Genomic DNA, 19538 nt, shown 5'->3' on the forward strand with positions numbered 1-19538 from the left:
CTGAGGGGTGGCGGCAGTGGCTGACTCGATGGCTTCAGCATTCTTTGTTTACTGATATGGTTTGCAGTGTCTTTTGTTCACAACAGCATCCCTGCCCGCAGAGAGCATACCGTCTGTATTAGTTCCTTACTGCTGCGCTAACAAATGACCACAAACTCAGTGGCTTAAAGCAACACGAATTTATTATCTCTACAGTTTCCTAGAATAGAAGTCGGAAATGGGCCTCACTGGGGTAAAGTCAAGGTGCTTTCGGTTTGTCTGGTGTTTCTTGTGGTTGCACTGAGGTGATTGCATTTTCAGCAGTTCTGGGGCAATACCACAGGAGTGACGTGTCCTTCTGGGTGGGGTACGTGACGTCACTATGTCTTATAGGCGGTGACGTTAACCTTGATCCCTTGGTCAAGGTGGTGTCTGCCGGGATTCTCCAACATCAACTTACTACTTCCCACTTGGTAATTACTGAGTATTTCAGGGGGATACTTTGAGACTGTGCAGACAACCTGTTTCTGCTGAAACTTCTGCCCTGGCCTTTACCTTCTCCGTTTAAGCTAAATTTGACCGTGTCAAGGAGTAGAAAGGCCAGTGGTCCTGCGGGGGAGACGCGGTGGGAAAGAGCAGATGGCCTGGCTGGTTCCTGCGAGGTGAGGTCCGCGCGGCGCGCGCAGGCAGGCGCCCGGCGGGCAGCCCGTTGCCCGGGAGACGGGGTCCTTGCCCCTGGGCGCCGCCATCTTGGGGCGCAGGCCGGGGCCCAATGAGCGGCTGCGCCGTGGCCGGGGCGGGGCGGGCGGCGCGCGCGGGCGGGCGGCCCGAGGCTCAGCTCGGTCCCGGCCATGGAGGCGCCCGCCGCCCGCCTTCCGCTGCTGCTGCTGCTGCTGTTCGGGGCCTGGGCCCCCGCGCCGGGCCGCGCCTCCCCGGAGGCGCCGCCGCTGGTCAACGAGGACGTGAAGCGCACGGTGGACCTGAGCAGCCACCTGGCCAAGGTGACGGCCGAGGTGGTGCTGGCGCACGCGGGCGGCGGCTCCGCGCCCCGCGCCGCCTCCTTCCTGCTGGCGCTGGAGCCCGAGCTGGAGGCCCGGCTGGCGCACCTGGGCGTGCAGGTGAGCGCCGGGGCCGGGGCCGGGCGGGGAAGGCGGCCGTCCCGCCGCCGCGGACACGTCAGCACAGGCCTGCGGGGCGCGGGCGCGGCGGGAGAGCGGGCCCCGTGCCCTCCGTGCGGCGGCCGGCCCCGTGGGGCTTCCTTCCGGACGCCGCCCAGGGGGTCGGAACGGTGGCCGGTCCCTGCGCCCACGGCTGAGCGCGTCTGAAACTCGCTGCTGCTTTTTAAAAAAAATTAACGGAGTCCCTGGGGTTTGAACCCGGGACCTCAGCACGCGCCCGGCCGCTGAGCTACACCCTCCCCGCAAACCGCGCCTCCTAAGGTTGCCGGTGAACGCTTTACAACGTTTTATCCTTCAAGTTAGTTTAAAAATCGTCCGGGTAGTCCTGACCTTGTAAACTGCAGACAGGTCAAGGCCGACTCTCTCCCTGCCCCGCCGGTTCCCCTTGCGCTAGAGCAGCGAGCGGGGCCCGGGTTCGCCCGTGGTGCCGCCGGCGTCGCCTGGCCAGGGCAGCGCGGCCTCCCGCGGGAGCAGTGTTGGCTTGGGGGCCAGCGGGAGTGTGCGTGCGCGGAGGGAGGCCTTTTACTGCTGTTTTCCTTGCGCAGCCCCCACTAGGTGACGGCCACCCGGTTGCTTGTTGGGGAACAGTCATGGCAGTGTCCTGTTCCTTCTGAGCACGCCTTGCTGTCTGAGGGAGTCCCGAGCTATAAAGTTGCGTTTACAGGGATTATGCTCGGAAATGCCTCCTGTTCCCTTTCAGGCCTTGTCCGTGATGAGACACGCAGTGTTACTTAAAGGTTTGGTGGGAAGGTGGATTAAAACTTCACCTGAACGTTCTGAATGTTGAACCGCATTCTTTTGTAAGAGCTAGTTCCCGTACAGTGAGGTTGCCTCCGAGTGACAAGGCGGCGGCAGGCAATGTCTCCAGGCCTGCGGGAGACTGCTTGCAGGCTTGCAGGCTTGCAGGCTGGGCTCTCTTACCGTGTCTTACTGCGAATTGACTTTCAGGTATTGTGGTAGGTACTTTAAGTGCAGAACAGCCCTTTGAGGTGCACAGTTCGTGCAGGTGAGGAGTCTGTAGTCTGGGAGGTTAGGTTGCTTAAACCCAGGACACGAAGTCCTAGACAGTCAGGGCTTAGGTTAGTGTGCTTCAGAGCTGGTGTGCGTGTTCTTCCCTGAACCGTGCGGCCTGTTCCCGCCTGGATGGCTCTGAGGTAGGGCTGTGTAGTCCAGCAACCGGATTTACTCAAGTCATCTTTAATTTGTAGTCCGAGAGAGATGACTTCAAGGGAAGTGTTTGCTCCTTTGCACCCTTATCCCAGAGGAAACTGGATGATAAACTTAACTAAGGGAGTGTGTATTTTCGAACACTTGACTTGGAGGCTTTGGTGAGGTTGCTAGAATTTTTTTCAGTGAATTATTTCCAACCATACATGTAGAATTTTAGAGGCTGAGAGTGGGGTCCATGGTGACTGTTGACTAAGAGCCAGTGGTTCCTCGCCTTCCTCCTATTGAAGACTCAGCTTACTCTCCCTCTCACTTGGATCCTATATTTGCAGTATTTCGTCTAATCTTTTACTAGATTAGATAGTGTGAGTCTAGTAAGTATTTAGAAGTGAACTGAACAGTGGGAGATCCTCATCAGCACTGCTGTACCAGAACGTTCCCACTGTGTTTGCGTTAGCCTGTACAGCTTCCTTGGCGATGGTTATGTGATTACTTTTTGGATTTTTGAACTATTACAAATAGCTTCCTCATTAAAGCTTTGTATATCCTATTGGGAATCACTGCTTCAGTCCTAAAAAGGAGTCTTAAAATTCTTTTTCTTTTGGTGGAGGTTGGGTTGGCAAAGAGATCAGTGTGTGTGTGCAAGTTTTTTCCTTGTAATCTGATGGACAATCTCCTTGAAGACGCCTCTTCTTTCTCAAAGACCGTGCAGCTTACTGGAGCGCACACACTTTTCCTGGTCGCACCTCCGGTTGCAGTCAAGGATGAGAGTAAGGGAGGGGCCCGGCGGCGGCCACTGCTTTTGCCACTTTACCTTCTGTTGTGTCGGTAAAATCGGTTTTGATGATGCCTGAGACTTTTATCCTACAACAATAAATACATTTGTTTTCTGTGCATATGCATATTTGAACGTAAAAGAAAAGGAAAATGTCCAGAGAGAAACCTTTCTGACCTATTTGGAAGCACAAAGTGTATTTGGAAGTGTCATTGTTATTTGTATGTGTGTATTTGCTCATTCAGGAAAATGTTACTATTTTTACAGAGCGTGTTATACAGCTTATTCAGTGCGAAAGTAGATCTTTTGACAAGGTTTTTGTATTTCAGTTGAAAAAAAAATTGTTACTGAAACCAGAATTTAATCTTTGCAAAGTTCTGGTAGTTTGAATTCTTTTATGTGGATATTTTGAGGCAGTTAGTCAATTGTTGACTCAAAATTTAGAGGCTAAAAGCAAAAAAGAGTAACCTCCTTTGTTCTGTTACAGGTGAAGGGAGAGGATGAGGAAGAGAACAATCTGGAAGTACAAGAAACCAAAATTAAGGGTAAAAGGTAAGCTAACGTCAGAACATCTCTGTCTTGCCTGCTCTGGTTGCAGGTCAGCACATCAGGGCTGGAAAGGTCACGAGGAGCGGTGCTTCGAAGGTGCCTGGTGTGTTAGAAGCTGTTTCGGTCAATCCTGTGTGTGGCCCCATGGCCTGGACCCATTTACGATGTCCTCCCACATTACTCCTGCTGGAATCGGATTCCCTGAGAGTGGCAGTGTGTTTGACCACATGGAAGTAGTTTCTTCCTCCCAGATCAGGGCTCTGGTCTGTGAGGGGGTGGGGACGCCCCAGCTGGTAGGTGGGGACCCGGCACGTGGGAGCTGTGAGCCACTTGCCTCAACAGACCTCCTCCCAGCTGTGGTTGGCTGCTGCCCGGCTTCCAGGGCGCCGAGGCCTGACCGCACCTCCCTCCAGCCTTCAGGGCTGTGAGAGAGTGGCAGTTCTTCTCAGGAGGTAGGCTGAGCTCTGTGCATGTGGAGGCTGGGTTTGAACTTGCCTTGTTCTCTGCTGTAACCTTGGTACCTCGCACTGAGCACTTGTTACTTATTTTAAAACACTTTATTAAGGATATTTTCAAACACACGTAAAAAGCAGGAAGAATTGTGAGGAGAACTCCTGTGTATCCCATCACCCAGCTTCAGCCGTCGTCTGTGTTGTGCGGGGTGTGCGTTAGGCACTGAAATACGTGTGGAGTGAATGGTGCGGGGAGAAGAGGTGCTTTTGGCTCAGTGATTCTTACTGGAGGGGAGAGCAGTCCCCCCGCCCCGGGACATCTGGCACTGTCTTGAGACCTTTCCAGTTGCTACAGCCGGGCAGGTGCAGCTGGTGTGTGGTGTGTGGCGTTCAGGGATGCTGTCAAGCACCGTACAGTACCCAGGACAGGTTTCCTTTCCAACCAAGTGTTTTCCACCCCGAAATGTTGTAGTTTATCACAGGAAGAAATAAAAAATTTGGTTGCTGACCAGCAGACCATTGTGCTTTACTCCCATTCCCCGTATAACTCAAAAAATGTTAAATTGGGTTTGGCAGAATTTTTAAAACTTTTCTCATTAGTTTCGAATTTAAAAAATCAGAATGTGCTATAACCACAGCTCTGTTATTTGCATTGTGCCTGTCTGTACAGAATTTCACATGAGGTTATAAATGGGATCGCATTTAAGTTTATTAAGCCGTCTGGCTATATAAAGCTTAACAGCAACTTTAAACAAAAATGTTATTTATCCCACAAACCATATCATGATAGCTTCCACGTTTGCGTTCTGGATCTTGTCTACTTGCAGATGTGTTTTCTGTAGTTTCAATTGCTGTGCGATCCTGCTTTTTAACCTTTTTTCCCACGTACAGCATAACGTTTTCCATTTCCTGTGTGGTCTTCACGGTTGTCTTTGTTATGCTTCGTCCTCCTTGAGTTGCACTGATTTGATGCACAAAAACGTTATCCTCTGAGGCGCCAGACTGCGGTGTGTTGTGATTACCTTGATTTTTCTGTTGCGGAACGTTCACGGAAATACATTTCTTCACATACAGTTGTATGTGTACTTATTTTGAAATGGAATCATACTGTGCCAGTTGTAAGCCGATTTCTGTTACTCACATTGTGTGGGGAAATCTGTCGTTTATATACATACAATTGCGTGTGTGCGTGTACCTACATACGCGTCTCCAGGCACCGTTTTTGGTGGCGGCCGACACTCCAGTGTGTGGCTGTCCTGGGAGGCTTTCAGCCGTTACCCTGCTGTTGGGCGTTCGGGCCGTTTACACTCTTGTCCTATCAGACAGCCTTGAGGTGGGCGTCCATTCGCTTGTGTTGAAAGGCGTAAGTGGAGAGATTGAAGATGGTGTCTGCTTTTGTCTTGGCCCAGGCTCTGCTGTGGCTTGGGGCTGCTGCTCTCTCTTCAGTCTCCCAGTCTGTCTAATTCTCTCTCCGGCTCCTCCCTCCAGCGGGAGATTCTTCACGGTCAAGCTCCCCGCTGCTCTTGATCCCGGGGCCAAGATTTCCGTCGTCGTGGAAGCGGTTTATACCCACGTGCTTCAGCCGTACCCCACCCAGATCACCCAGTCAGAGAAGCAGTTTGTGGTGTTTGAGGGGAACCATTACTTCTATTCTCCGTACCCCACGAAGACGCAGACGATGCGCGTGAAGCTCGCCTCCCGAAACGTGGAAAGCTACACCAGGCTGGGGAGCCCCACGCGCTCCGAAGACCTCCTGGATTACGGGCCCTTCCGTGACGTCCCCGCCTATAGCCAGGTAGGCTGGTGTAGGGTCCAGCCCCCCCACCTGCCTCAGACTGCGCCCCAGAGGGACCGCTCGCTGGGAGGCTTGGGTGGAAGCCCAGAGTCCTTTGTAACCGGCTGTGGAGTGACTCCATGGGGCTCACGGTCCTCATTCTGGGAGCACAGACAGAGCCGGGGAACTCTTTCAAGGAGGTGGCATTTGGGGAGTTGGCGTGGGCGCTGGGGGAGAAGGAACAAGGCCCCTGGGCAGAGTGCTGAAAAGGGACAGAGGCCCGGAGGTGGGAGGTGGGCTGTGCTGTCGGCTGGGGCCGAGGTGGCTGCGCTGCTGAGCCAGGGCTGGGCTTTCCAGGTACGGGGAGGCGGTGAGGCTTAAAAGAGGTGTTGTTATGATGGAAATTGTCGAACGTGCTGAAGCAGAGAATTGTGATCTCATGTGCCCATTGCTGAGCACGTGGTGACGGGGTTGCCGCCCCCCCCCGTGCTTCAGCTGTCCCTTCTCTCTCCTTTGCTGTGAAATTTTAAAGCAAACTCGGGAACCATGTCATTTCATCTTACATGCTTCAGTATCATCTCTGAAAAATGGATATTTAAAGCTTCTCTGCATCTCTGTGTACTTGGAACATGTGTCACTAAGGATGTATACAGTCAAAATAATTTCATAATTTATTCTAACATAATTGTTTCTCCGTTTCCTCTGTCCCTTGAATGTCAGTTTGACGTATAGGTAGGTCTGTTCATCTTGGTTATTTTCAACTTTCAAGAATTTTAAAAGTTGATTTAATATGAAAACACGATTCTATAGTCAAAATTATGTAACCAGGAGATTCAGAGACTCCTTTCACTTCTCCCTCCCAACTGCCCTCCTCGGCGACCATTTACATTAGATTTTCGTTTATGCTGAAACGTTTCCTCCTGGAGACGCGCGCGGGTCTGTAGTAAGTGTGCTCACGCTCCTCTGTCTCTGAACGTGCGGCGCGCTGTGTGTGTTCCTTTGCTTTAGACTGAGCTCATGTTGGGACAGAGATCTGATTATCTCTACATGGGCTTTTAAGACTTTAACAGTTTAGATTTTGGACTTCCCTCCTTCATTTTAAATTAATATAAGGCTTCCGAGAGACACTTGGCAGACACTGGGGAAAGCCTGGCATGAGTTCACATCCGCTCTTGATGCTTCGATACCTGAGTCGTTTCTTTTTAAGGGGCTTTTCACTGTGGAGATCGTATGATACTTGCAGTGCTTAGGGTAGTCTTTAAGCATTTTACTTTTCCTTTGTAAACTTCTTTTTTTAGGGGAGAGGTAATTAGTCTATTTATTTATTTAAATGGAGGTGCTGGGGATTGAACCCAGGACCTCGTGTGCGCTAGGCAGGCACTCTACCCTGAGCTCTACCCTCCCCCACTTTGTGAGCTGTTTTTAATGGCTGTTTCTGTTTTGCTTTGTTTTTGATTCCACATGTATGAGAGATCAAGCAGTATTTTGTATTTCGTCCTTTTAGATTTCATTTCTATAGGGTTCTGGGTGCATATTCATAGAAAGGCACTTGAATTACTTAGTGATGAGGAAGATTTAATACTAACCTCAGTGGTGAAATTGGCAGAGAAATGAAGGAATTTTCAAAGATGTCTCCTCTCCCTGTCTTGGGCCTCCTCGCAAGGCAGTACTTACGACGTCCAAGTGTGAAGCCAGACCGTCTACCCAGTCGAAGACCTGAATTCCTAGTGTTAAGTTCATGGCCTTGAACATAGTAATGAAAACTGCTGGGCCCTCTGGGTTTTTATTTGTAAAATGGGGGTAAGTGGCACTTACTTCATTGTGATGTTTTGAGGACTAAATGAGAAAATGTGCTGAAATTACTTAGTTAGAGCTCACAGAGGAGTGCCTGACATAGTGTTGATTCGTCACTTTGAAGTGCCTGTTCCTTCCTCTCCAGGATACTTTTAAAGTACATTCTGAGAACAACAGTCCTTTCCTGACCATCACCAGCATGACCCGAGTCATCGAGGTCTCGCACTGGGGCAATATTGCCGTGGAGGAAAATGTGGACTTGAAGCACACAGGGGCTGTGCTGAAGGGGCCCTTTTCGCGCTATGATTACCAGAGGCAGCCGGACAGCGGGATCTCCTCCATCCGCTCTTTCAAGGTATGATGCCTTCGCCCTGGACGTGGGAGAGGCTGCCATGTCTGTGCTTGCTTTAGCTTTTTGGAAGTAGCTAAATACGGACAGTTTGGGGTTGATTGGTGTTCAGGTAGCTGAGTGACGGTGTTAGAACCAACAGGAAGAATCCTGAAGAAGGTGCCCCCATTTATGTAAGTAGGCTGTGGTTTTCAGAGAAATTTTGAATAATGAAGAAAGGAAAAGCAAACCCAGATACCAGTATTGCTGACATTCTTGTATTTCCTTTTCCTTTTTCTTTTTAAAATTGTATTGATGTATAATTGACATATTAGTTTCAGGTGTAAAACAATATGATTCAGTGTTTGTATGTTTCTAAATGATTGCTGCATCAAGTCCACTAAACCCCCATCATCATACATTTTTTCTTGTGATGAGTTTTTAAAAAATTATTATTGAATACATTTTACATACAGTATTGTGTAAATTTAAGGTGTACAATGTGCTACTTTGGTATGTTGCTATATTGCGCTATGATTGATGTTGTAGCTCCTTTTTCTTTTATAATGCTGTTGTGAAAACACATTTGATCGTATTGCATATACAGTTTCCTTTTTTGTCTTTTAAATGAAAACTTACAAGCATCTTCATGTATATTACAGAAGGGCTCACTGTGCAAACGTTACATTTTTTCCCATGATTATCAAAATATGCTTACCGATTTAGAAGACACAGTAAAACATGTTAGATGGAGAAACCCTCTCATAATTCTACCACCTAGTGATTTGATGTGATTTCTTCCGTCTTCAGTTCCCCTTCCTCCAAAATAACTTAGATTATTTCTGCCTTTGCACTGAGTCTTCAGCATTTGCAAAGGTAGTTAAGTCTGCTGTGTACTGTTTAGAGGGATTTGACGACTTACCGCCCTTGACTGGAGAGGGGGTGCGATACCTAGACACTCTGAAGCCTCTGGGAGGCAGGTGAGGTCCCCCGGGTTGCATCAGGTTTGGGGACTGTTTGAGTTCAGCGGTGCTGTGATGAGGATCTTGGGGCACAGAGTCTCTCCTGTATTTGGAATCATTTCCTCTGAGTGGGTTCCCGGAGTCTTGAGAAGGTCCGTTCGTTCTTGCAGACCATCCTCCCTGCTGCTGCCCAGGACGTGTATTACCGGGATGAGATTGGCAACGTCTCCACCAGCCACCTCCTTATCTTGGACGACTCCGTGGAGATGGAGATCCGGCCTCGCTTCCCTCTCTTTGGGGGGTGGAAGACCCACTACATCGTTGGCTACAACCTCCCGAGCTACGAGTACCTCTATAACTTGGGTCAGTGCTCAGCAGTTAGAGGGGAGCAGGGGAACGTCTGTCTTTTTCTTTAGTTTCCTGTGGGTTTGTTTTGTTGTTGTTTCTTGCGTGTGTGCGTGTGTGTGTGTGTGTGTGTGTGTGTGTGTGTGAGAGTGTGATAACTGCCGGTCTCTTTAGATGGGGGGAGCGTTCCCTTGTCACTCAGAGGAAGGCTGGGACGCCAGGAGCAGCCCAGCCCCCCGTGGCACAGGTGGCTGTTGGGAAGCGACACGTACGCACGCCGGTCCCTTCAGGTGGGACAGGAGGGCTCTTCTTGCCCCCAGTTCTGCCGTAAGACGGAGCTACTTGGAGTCTTTAGATGTGAAGTATTTAAAAAGTAAGATTCAGAGAATAATCAACACTTCTACACAAGCACCCAGAACTGATGATTGTAAACATTTTGTCTTATTTTCAAGTCTTTTTAAAACCTGTTGAATCCAAAATAAAATACAGACAATCATGCGGAACAAACACATAGCTCAGTAAATTACTGTAAGAAGAACACCTCATAACTCAGGTCAAGAAAAGAGAGTTTGCCAGAAGGCCCTCCACGTCCCCCTCTTCCCCAGAGCAATCATCTCCCATCCGCATCTCCCTGACTTCTGGGAGCCACTCTTGAATTTCTGCATCACTTTATCGCCCAAGTGTGTGCCTCTAGATACTCTAGCTCTGTGTTTTTTGTCAGTCCCTATTAATCCGTGGTTTCCTCCTCCATCCGATTTCCTGGCAGTTTGTTGCAGGACTTGGCCCTGGGTGTAGTGCAGCCCGCGGCCTGGGGTGCTCACTCTGTGTGGTTCTGGGTAGTCCTGTCTCCTGTTTTTCTAGCAAGTTGACAGCTGCTCTGGAGCCTGATCAGACTTGGGTTGGACCCCTTCAGTGAGACTCAGCTGCCGTGGCTTTTCCTACAGGCGTGCAGCGGTGTCTGGTGTCCCCTGTGCCACGCAGGGCCGGACACAGCCCCTCCCCTCTCCGCCTCCTGCTCATCGTGAGGGCTCGCCCTTGTGCTTGTTCAGCCGGATTCCTGCCGGCGGGCCTTCATTTCTAAAGTGATTATTTCTCTCCTTTCTCCTTTTTCCTGAGTTCTGTCACTTTTCTCACCTCTAACTCGGGTTCTGCTGCTCTTCCGTGCCTTTCATGTCCCTTTTGCGCAGCCGTCAGCTGTCTGGACATCACCGGGCGGCCGTGACCGGCTTTGTGGCGTCTTTCCCGCAGGCTTCCCCTCTCCAGGATGTTCTCTGATTGTGACTTTTTTATGTGACTCCCTCTGAGCGAGAGGCGGCGGAGGCTTTTCTGCTGCTTCCTGTCAGCATGAACTTGCAGGAGGAGGTGCCTTGACTGCCCGCTCTGCTGCTGTGGCGTCGTGTGAACGGACGGCTGCCCGGAGCACTGTGGTCCCTGCTGCGGTCTTCTTACTGAGTCTTGTTTTAAGTGTGGTCCGTGGGTTTTAGTTTTGCTGGGTAGTTGCTCGAGCTCTTTGTGGAAGTTGGGGAAGGCCTCTGACCGTGCTGCCCACCACCTCTGCCTGCCAGAGTCTCCCTGCCTGCTGACTTCAGGTGGCATCTCTTCTGTCCTCTGTGTCAGGGGACACGCCCTGCTCCTGCCCCTTCTTTCTGTTTTCATGACACCGTGTGTCTGCTTGACCCTCCAGGAGACCAGTACGCACTGAAGATGAGGCTTGTGGACCACGTGTTTGACGAGCAAGTCATAGACTCTCTGACTGTGAAGATCATCTTGCCCGAAGGGGCCAAGTGAGTGCGGCTTCCCTTTCTGTCCGCCTCGCCCACCCAGAGTGCCCTGTGGGTACCTCCAGGGGGCACAGCGGGCTGCTTAGCACACGGTGCTGACTGAGAACCCCGAGGCTCCTGACCGGGTTCAAGCTGAAAAGTTCAACTCAAGTGAGGGCACAGTTTGTTTATGGACTGTCCCCAGCACAGTGGCTCTGTGTGACCCGTGCATGGCAGGCCAGGGTGATGGCCTGAGTCTGATGGGGTGACCTGCAGCAGGAAAGAATGCAGGGTCGAGATTGCTGGCGGCCTTCGTGCTGGGCTTGTAGAAAGGGGAGGGTAGCGTCTCGTCCTGGGCCCCTCAGCCCTGGTTCAGAATGGGGTCTCACATGGTGTGCCAGGGTTCTGTACTTGCAAACACAGGCAGCTGTCTCTGGCCACATTTAGCAGAAAGGAGGGAATTTGGAAGGTAGGGGATCTCATGAAATGATGGCATAAGCTGAAGAAGCAGGCGGGCGGGGTAAAGGATGCAGCCAGGGCGTCTCCGGGAGCCCGGCTGGTGGAGACTGTCACTTTGGAGGCAAGCGCCTGGCCCCCCTTGGGTCACGTGTGTGCTCTGAGCACCAGGAGGGACTTGACTGTTCCTCCTCGGGAACATTCCACAGGGGTGTTACTTCCTTCAAGAAAACTGGAGCACGTTGTTTGCCAGGAGGAGGGGGAATGGGTCAGGGCAGATGAAGCAGGACATGTGTCCCCCAGACACCCTAAAAGAAGTTGTCAGTCTTGTAAGGAGACAGAGCTTTTGAAGTAACTGCTGAGGGGCCTCACCCGGCCCCCGACTGCCCCTTCTTGAGTTGGATGCACTCGGGGGACGGGGCGTGTGGCCTGAGACCCTGCAGGGCCGGTGCTGGGAGACGTCGTTGGCTCAGCGGGAGAGTGGCCTCCTGGTCAGGGTCTCTGGTGGTGGGCCAGCTATCTCGGGGTCGGGTGTTCCCCGAGCCACAGAGGGAGCAGAATGGAGTGGAACCAGTGAGCCTGGAAGACCCTGGGCCTTGGGACCCTCACCTTGAACCTAGGTGGTCGGCACAGTTTGTCTGAGGTTCTGTCTCCCCCTCCCCCCTCCCGCAGGAACATCCAGGTGGACAGTCCGTATGCGATCAGCCGTGCCCCTGACGAGCTGCACTACACCTACCTGGACACGTTTGGCCGCCCCGTGATCGTCGCCCACAAGAAAAACCTGGTGGAGCAGCACATCCAGGACATTGTGGTGCGCGCTCCGCAGCCGTGTGTCCTCCCCAGGGGGCTGCTGTGGGGCCTGGACTGCCCATCTTTCCCTGCTTGGGCTGAGCGGTTTGAGCACAGCTGCCTGGGGCGGGCCAGGGGGCAGCCTGGACAATTGCAGGCCCGGGGAGGCCCCTTGACCCCAGGCTTCCGAGTCCAGGCTGACCGTCTCAGCATGCCTTCTCTCTGGCTGTCTGCAGGTGCACTACACCTTCAACAAGGTGCTCATGCTGCAGGAGCCCCTGCTGGTGGTGGCCGCCTTCTACATCCTGTTCTTCACTGTCATCGTCTACGTCCGGCTGGACTTCTCCATCACCAAGGTACCTGCTTGGCCTCTTTGATGCATGCCTGACTCGCTTTCCCGACACCGGTCCGCATAGCATGCGCTATTGGCTGGGAGGCGCCCTGCCCGTGGCCTAAGCCTTACTGCAGAGAGAGGGCCTGTTTGTGTTGCTGTAGTCACAGGGCGCGCGATGTTAAGTGAGGCAGTGCTGGCGGGGGCAGCAGCGGGCAGACTGCACTCCTGATGGTGAGGCCAGGAGGCCACAAGGGCTGCCCGAGCAAGTGGCAGGCAGAAAGGTCGGGAAGGCATTTGGCTGGAGGCTTTGTGGGACCTGTGGGTAGCAGTGGCGGGGGTGGGGGGGTGGGCTGTGAGCAAAGACGCTGACTCGGCTGGTTTCCTAGACCAGTGAGGCCGCCCCAGGGCTGGGGTGCAGTGGGGCAGCTGCCGGCCAGCTGTGTCATGGGAAGGCAGAGTCTAGGTTTATTATGAAATAGCCCCATTTTCTGAGCTATGAAAATTGCATTTATTTGATTTTTTTAAAAAAAAGGTATGTTTTAAAATAATTCCACATTTATAGAAATTTTGCAAGAATAGTAAAAAGTAACTCCTGTGTGCTCTTCACCAAGATGAAGCAGTTAGCATTCAGCCCCTCTGTCTGTGCAGCCGCTTGAGAGGAAGCTGCCGACCGTACCTGAACACTCGTGCATGCGTGCAGCCTGAGAACAAGGGTTTTGTCTCACGTAACCTCAGTGCGTTGATCCGATTCGGGAAACGCGATGTTGCAGCGATCAGTCACCAGTGTGCCGACCAGGTTCCAGTCGTGCATGCTGCCCAGTGGCAGCTTTCACAGCCGTGGTTTTGCACACTTCAGAATCCAGTTGAGGGTCAGAAATTGCATTTAGTTGTCACATTTCCTTTAGTCTGGAACATTCCTCAGCCTTTGTCTGCAATCACCTTGACATGTTTGAAGTGTGGTTTGTAGAATGTCCCTTAATTTAGGTTTCTTGTATTTCTCCATGAAGTTCAGATTATGCATTTCTGGGACGAACATTATGAAGTGATGCTGTGTCTGCAGTGCGCCACCCAGGGGGGGCCTGACGCCCGCTGGCCCCAGGGCTGGGGTCTTAACTCTCCTTGCTGGGCTCAGCGGGCGCCCCCTGGTTTCTCCACTGTGAAGCTACTGGTTTTCTCACTAGTTACTACATAATCTGTCTGAGGCCATACAAGCATCATACATGTTCACCCATTAGTTACAGTATTTATTATTAATTCTTATCTGATCTGTTACTTGTTGGGGTGGTGGAAAAACATTCTTTTTACCTTGTTAGCCGTCTCTCTACTGTGAGGAAAAGCTTTTCTTGTTGGTTGGTTGGTTATGTGTTTGGGTTCATGTCTTACTTTATTCCATGGGTTACTGTCCATTGTCGGTTTATCCTGATGCTCAGACTGTCCTGGTTTGGCTGTCTTTCATGTCTACATCATGTTTTCGAGCCGTTCTTTACTGTTGGGCACAACCCGTTGCAGGCACAGCTTGTCCTGGAGCCCTGTTCCTTTCAGTGCAGAACGGCGCCCAGAGACCGCGGTGTGTGAGCCGGGGCCAGCCCTGCTTGCAGAGGGTCTCCGCTGCTAGGTCTTCAGCAGCCGGAGCTGGGACATAGCCATCACCACACATGGGCTTTAGAAGATGACTCAGCACTGGCGCCTTTCACTGCAGGCTGATGCCACCGGCTGCTTCGCCTGGATCCCATCCTCAGGGTGGTGTTTGTTTGCTGAAGTCTGCAAACAAAACGGTCTCACAGTGGCTGCACCGGACCCACTGGGACACCAGGCCTCCCCGGTAGAGCCCCAGGCTTGTCTGCAGTGGTTTTGTCTTTAGACTGAGGCCGTGTCCCAGGGTGCCCAGGGCGCCACTTACCTGAAATGTGCTTTACTTATGCTCAGGTGTCACTCTGCTCCCCTCGGCCGCCATTGTTAGGTTTGTGGTGGTTGTGAAACTGTCAACGTCAACAGAGCTCTAAACTGAGAACTTTAATGATGCGGTCTCTGCCCTCCTCACCGGCCTTGCAGCCGAGCAGCCCCCTCAGTCCCTACACGGCCTTCCTGACTCGTTTATTTTGCAAACATACGTAGATACTTTAACTCTTGTTTCCTGTTCTTGTGTACACAAAAGGTAGCAGCAGTATGTATAGTTTTTACTTTGTTTTTTTTCACTTAACAGATACATCCTGAAACTCACCCATGTCAGTTCATAGAGTGCTTTCTTCCTTACTATTTTTATTGTTTTAATAGCTGCAGAGGACTCCGTTGTATGGATGGGTCATAGTTCATTCAGTTAGTTCCTGCGTATACATCTCTCTGTTTTAAAGGTTTGGTAATTTATTGAGATGAAAACAAATTGTGGGCCAAACACTGTCTGCAGACCAGACTAAGCCTCGGAGCTGCCGGGCTGGGGCCCCTGCGGTGGTCTCTGTGAGGCGCTCTGGAGACCACGCGGGGCCCCGTCTGAGGGCCGAGGCTGGCAGGATGAGGCGCTTGGGAGGCATCCTTCAGGCCCTGGAAATGGGAAGGGTTTAAGGAGGGAGGAGACGTAGTAAACGTCCTGGAAACCTCCCCGGCCCGTGCTGGGGCTTCTCCCCTCAGCGCCCCGCTGCCCCTCGCTGGTGTCAGCACCCTGGCACATGCGCGCGTCTGCTCCGCCCCCCTGCCCCCAGTCCTGCCCACTGCTGACATGGCCCAGGGTCAGTGTCTGCAAGGGGCTGATCCTCTGACTCTCCAAGACGATGGCTCTTCTGGTTTGCCCAGCCGCTGGGGGTGCTCTGGGGGGTGAAGGTCACACACCATGTCTCTCCCCCAGGACCCGGCGGCAGAGGCCAGGATGAAGGTGGCCTGCATCACCGAGCAGGTGTTGACCCTGGTCAACAAGAGAATCGGGCTCTACCGTCACTTCGACGAGACGGTCAACAGGTACAAACAGTCCCGGGACGCGTCCACCCTCAACGGCGGCAGGAAGAGCCTGGAGGCCGAGCACAAGGCCCTGAGCAGCGAGGTCGCACTGCTGCAGGCCCGGCTGAAGACGGAGGGCTCGGACCTGTGCGACAAAGTAAGTGCCACTGCTGGCTCGCCGGCCGGCTGCCAGGCCCCTGGTGGGGAGTGTGCTGACTGTCGGAGTGGCCTGCGGTGCCCTGCCCGCCCACTCTGGGCAGCTCCTGCTCGCGGCCGGCCGAGGGGTGAGTGCCAACCCTCGTGGTGGACGAGAAGAGGTGGGTCTTGCCGCGAGCTGGGCTGGGGGAGGGCGCTGCTCGCCTCCTCGCGCTGTCTGCGTGGCCGGTACTGAGGGGCCCGGACTGGCAGGCTCCCGGCGGCTCCGGCCTTCGCCCACGACTCAGAATCATGGGTCCGAGTCCAGGCTCTGGTTCAGACCGTGTAAACCTCGCAAGTTTCCTAGCTCTTGTTGTCTCTAACATGGGTTTTTTTTTTGTCTCTAGCGTGGGGGGGTTTCCCTGTCTCTAAGTGGAGCAGGTAGTGCTTCCTGAGCTCACAGTGGGTGTGCGTGTGAAGTGAGTCAGTGTCGTGGTGTCACCTAGAGCCGGTGTCTCTGCGCCCTGGCCTCCCCTGTGCCCCCCGGCGCTCCCTCCCGCCTCCGTGCTGTTTTCTTCAGAGCACCTGCCACTTCCTGAAACCGTTCACTCACGTGCCTAAGCTTTTACTGTCTGTCAGTCCTGAGGCGTGGAGCCAAGCCTGTCCTGACCGCTGTTCTCCAGAGTGCAGTCGTGCCTGGCACCCTGGTCACCAGATGTTTGTTGAGTGTTGAATGAATGTGGCCATAGAAGTCCTTGGCCTCACACCCAGCCAGTGATGACCGGGGAGCCATCCACCCCCACCACTGGCCCTCTGCCTGGCCGAGTCCCCGGACCTCGTTTTAGTTTGGCTGCTAAAGGGAAGGGAACGGGTGCTCACTGGTGTCTGCCCCGAGCCGGGGTCATGCGTGTTTTCACACTCAGCCTTCATGTCCTCCTTCCCGGCTGGGGGCCAGGGGATGGGGAGGGGACCTGCTCCCAGGGCCAGGGCTTGTAGGACGGGGTTGGTTGGGGCGAGGCGGCCTGTCTCCCTCCACCGCCAGCCCCTCTGCCTGTGAGGTGGTGGCCTGCTTTGGGCAGAGGGCAGGGGGCCACTCTCGAGCCTGCCCTGCTCTTGCCTCGGCCAGGTGAGCGAAATGCAGAAACTGGATGCGCAGGTCAAGGAGCTGGTCCTGAAGTCGGCGGTGGAGGCCGAGCGGCTGGTGGCCGGCAAGCTCAAGAAGGACACGTATGTCGAGAATGAGAAGCTTATCTCTGGAAAGCGGCAGGAGCTGGTCGCCAAGATTGACCACATCCTGGATGCCCTGTAGGCTGCTAGCCTCCAGGCCAGCAAGTGCAAAAGGTCTTCAAGGAAGAGAGAAGCCTGGCCCTGCCTCAGGCAACAAAAGAAGCTTAGTTTTTGTCCCTGAAGTGTTCCTTAAAACAAACCCCCCCAAAACAAAAAAAACCTTAAACTGCATTAAAAACAAAATATCTTTCTGTTTTGAACAAAGAAATGTTTGTGTTGGTTTTGTTTGTTCTGAAGTCTGTGAAACTCCTTCCACTGGGAACCCCTTGTTTTAACGCCCTCCTAATTCCCGGTGTTTGCTGTTCTACACGCGTGTGTTTTTTTCAAGTGCGTGTGATCAAATGAAAATAAAGTTAGGACTGTGAAAATTTGTTTTGTTCTGTTGAAAATCTCTCATAATTTATTTCTAAACTCCGGGGATAGTACTTTTATCAAGTGCTTTTTACCATTAAATAATGGGTTTGCCCCTGAGAGCACTCTCAAGTTTGGGTGGTGAGTACTGGTTACATTTTGGCTATCAGAACCACGAGGCCACAGAGGTGGCTGGCCTGGGTGAGGTCCCAGGGCGGAGTGGCGGGGTCCCGAGTATTTGTGTCACAGGCTCTGCCGGGCCCCGTGTGGATGATGAGCGACACAGAGGCGGCTCTCGTGGAGGACAGACAGACGTTTGATCCAGATTCGTGGTCACAGATTGACAGGGCTCTGCTGGTGCACACTGCAGGGCACTGGGCACCTCCCTGAGGAAGCGGCTTTCCAGTTGAGTGCTGGCAGAGTCACACAGGTGGCGGGGCTGGTGCCATGTCCAGCTGGAGCGCACAGCATGTGCAGAGGCCCTGGGGCAGGCTGAGGCTTGAGTACCTGAAGGGAGCCCAGAGTGGGGCATAGTGTGCGTGGGGCTGCAGAGGTGGAGGAGTCCAGACAAGGTGAGGCTTTGTGGGTCTCTCCAGGCTCTGGACTTTACCCTGGAAGCAAGGGAAGACTGCCCAGTGTGAGACCAGTATTTTGGCTGAGAAGCAAGTGAGGCCGTTAAGTGGGTGTGGGGTAAACCTGAGGGCCTCTTGTGATGCAGGCTCGGGCTGGGGTGGGGAAGTCCCGAAGGGGATGCAGCAGGGGTGTCGGTGGGGGAGCTGACTGCTCAGTGAGCGTGGGCCTTGCTTCCCCGTCCACTCTCTGCTGGGGTGTCTGCTCCATCTTCATCTAGTTAAGGCCTGCTCATCCTTCAGGGATCAGCTGAAGGTTACCGTCTCAGGGAAGCCTTCCACGACCTCCTGGCCCACCCTGTCTGTCCCTCGTTCTGCCCTGGATCTCTGCTCCATGTCACACCGTCACACTGCACAGCTGGAACGTGTGCAATCATTGGAGTGGCTCTGACGGGGCGGCGGTTTTGTCCGACCTGCTCACCCTTGTGGCAACAGCGTATGATGGAGCTGGTGGCTTAAATACTGGGGGTGGGGTGGGTGAGGGATGGTTGTACGGTTCATTTATGGTGGGAAGTCTGTGCCAGGCCGGTTTGGGGGAAGGTGAGCTCTGTCTCAGATGTGGTCAGGTGTGCGTGCCTGCAGCATCCGAGCGAGAGTGTCTGTAGGGGTTGGATGTTCAGGCCTGGAGCTCAAAGGAGAGACCTGGCGTGGAAATGACAGATACGGGGGTTGCTCAGAGTAGAGACGGCTCTGGAAACGGCGCGGTGGGGGCTGTGGTGAGGCTGCCTGGGAAGACCTGGGACCCTGAAGCACAGTGGCCACGTGCAGCCCCCCACTGCACCCAGGCGGAGAAGCGGCCAGTGAGGCAGAGAAGGGCCCTGGGGTGTCGGGAAGTGTGTGTCTCAGGTCAAGCAAGAGGAAGGCTGTGGGATTTAGGAGCGGGTGGCGGAGGTCTGACCTCAGCTGTGTGGGTGCGCCGTGCGGCCCAGGCGAGGCTTCCCGGGAACACTGAGGGCGCATCTCAGAGACAGACAAGTGAGGAGGGGCGGCCGCGGCAGGATGCGCAGCTGGCAGGCTGGGGCGGGGAGGATGCAGAAGAAAGGATTGTGGACAGTGGGGTTTTGAGGCTGGAGGAGACAGGGATCCGGACGAGGGTGCCCGGAGGGGCCCGGGCACGGAGGACGCTCGCTCCGCAGCGCGGCTGCGTGGACGTCCGAATCCCGCCTCGCCGCTGGCTGCGGGAGCGGGGCGCGAGGTCCCTCATCAGCATCAGCCGCGGTGAGGGCGCACGGGGAGCAGCGAAGGCACCTCGTTCCGCGCCAGCGACTGTCGCTCCGGAGAGCCTCTGGCCTGAGCCGGGGCCTGGGGTCCAGCGCTCGCGGGGCCTGTCCCGCCCCCGGCGCGGCCTGGCTTCCGGGCGGGCCTCTCCCCCGGCAGGGCCCCCTCGGCCAGTTCCTTCCCCCGCCCTCTTACGTCGGGCGAATCTCACTCTTTGGAGCAGGAGAAGAAAGGACACGTGGCAGAGACCAAGGGTTCGTGCGGGCGGGCGCCCTCTGCTGGGCCGGCGGGCACGCGCGGGCGCCCCGCGACTCCCCGAAACCCGTGGACGCGTCACTGGCGGCGCCG

The 19538-nt window shown here is 53.9% G+C and overlaps 1 protein-coding gene and 1 long non-coding RNA gene across 2 annotated transcripts; one reads left to right on the top strand and one right to left on the bottom strand.

The window, feature by feature from the left end:
• Window positions 1-775: 775 nt before the first annotated feature.
• RPN1 (ribophorin I) lies at window positions 776-17360 on the top strand. Its single transcript, XM_032458776.1, has 10 exons — window positions 776-1097; window positions 3587-3651; window positions 5589-5895; window positions 7814-8023; window positions 9129-9321; window positions 10988-11087; window positions 12192-12330; window positions 12545-12664; window positions 15482-15727; window positions 16832-17360. Exons 1-10 carry the CDS (start codon window positions 831-833, stop codon window positions 17012-17014), a joined length of 1830 nt encoding a protein of 609 aa, XP_032314667.1. The 5' UTR covers window positions 776-830; the 3' UTR covers window positions 17015-17360.
• LOC116657192 lies at window positions 17203-19369 on the bottom strand. Its single transcript, XR_004312214.1, has 2 exons — window positions 18871-19369; window positions 17203-18614 (listed from the first exon to the last, which is right to left on the bottom strand). It is a non-coding gene; the product is annotated as an uncharacterized LOC116657192 (long non-coding RNA).
• Between the last annotated feature and the right edge of the window lie 169 nt (window positions 19370-19538).

The sequence above is a fragment of the Camelus ferus genome, chromosome 17, assembly GCF_009834535.1.
Source record: "Camelus ferus isolate YT-003-E chromosome 17, BCGSAC_Cfer_1.0, whole genome shotgun sequence".
Classification (NCBI taxonomy): domain Eukaryota; kingdom Metazoa; phylum Chordata; class Mammalia; order Artiodactyla; family Camelidae; genus Camelus; species Camelus ferus.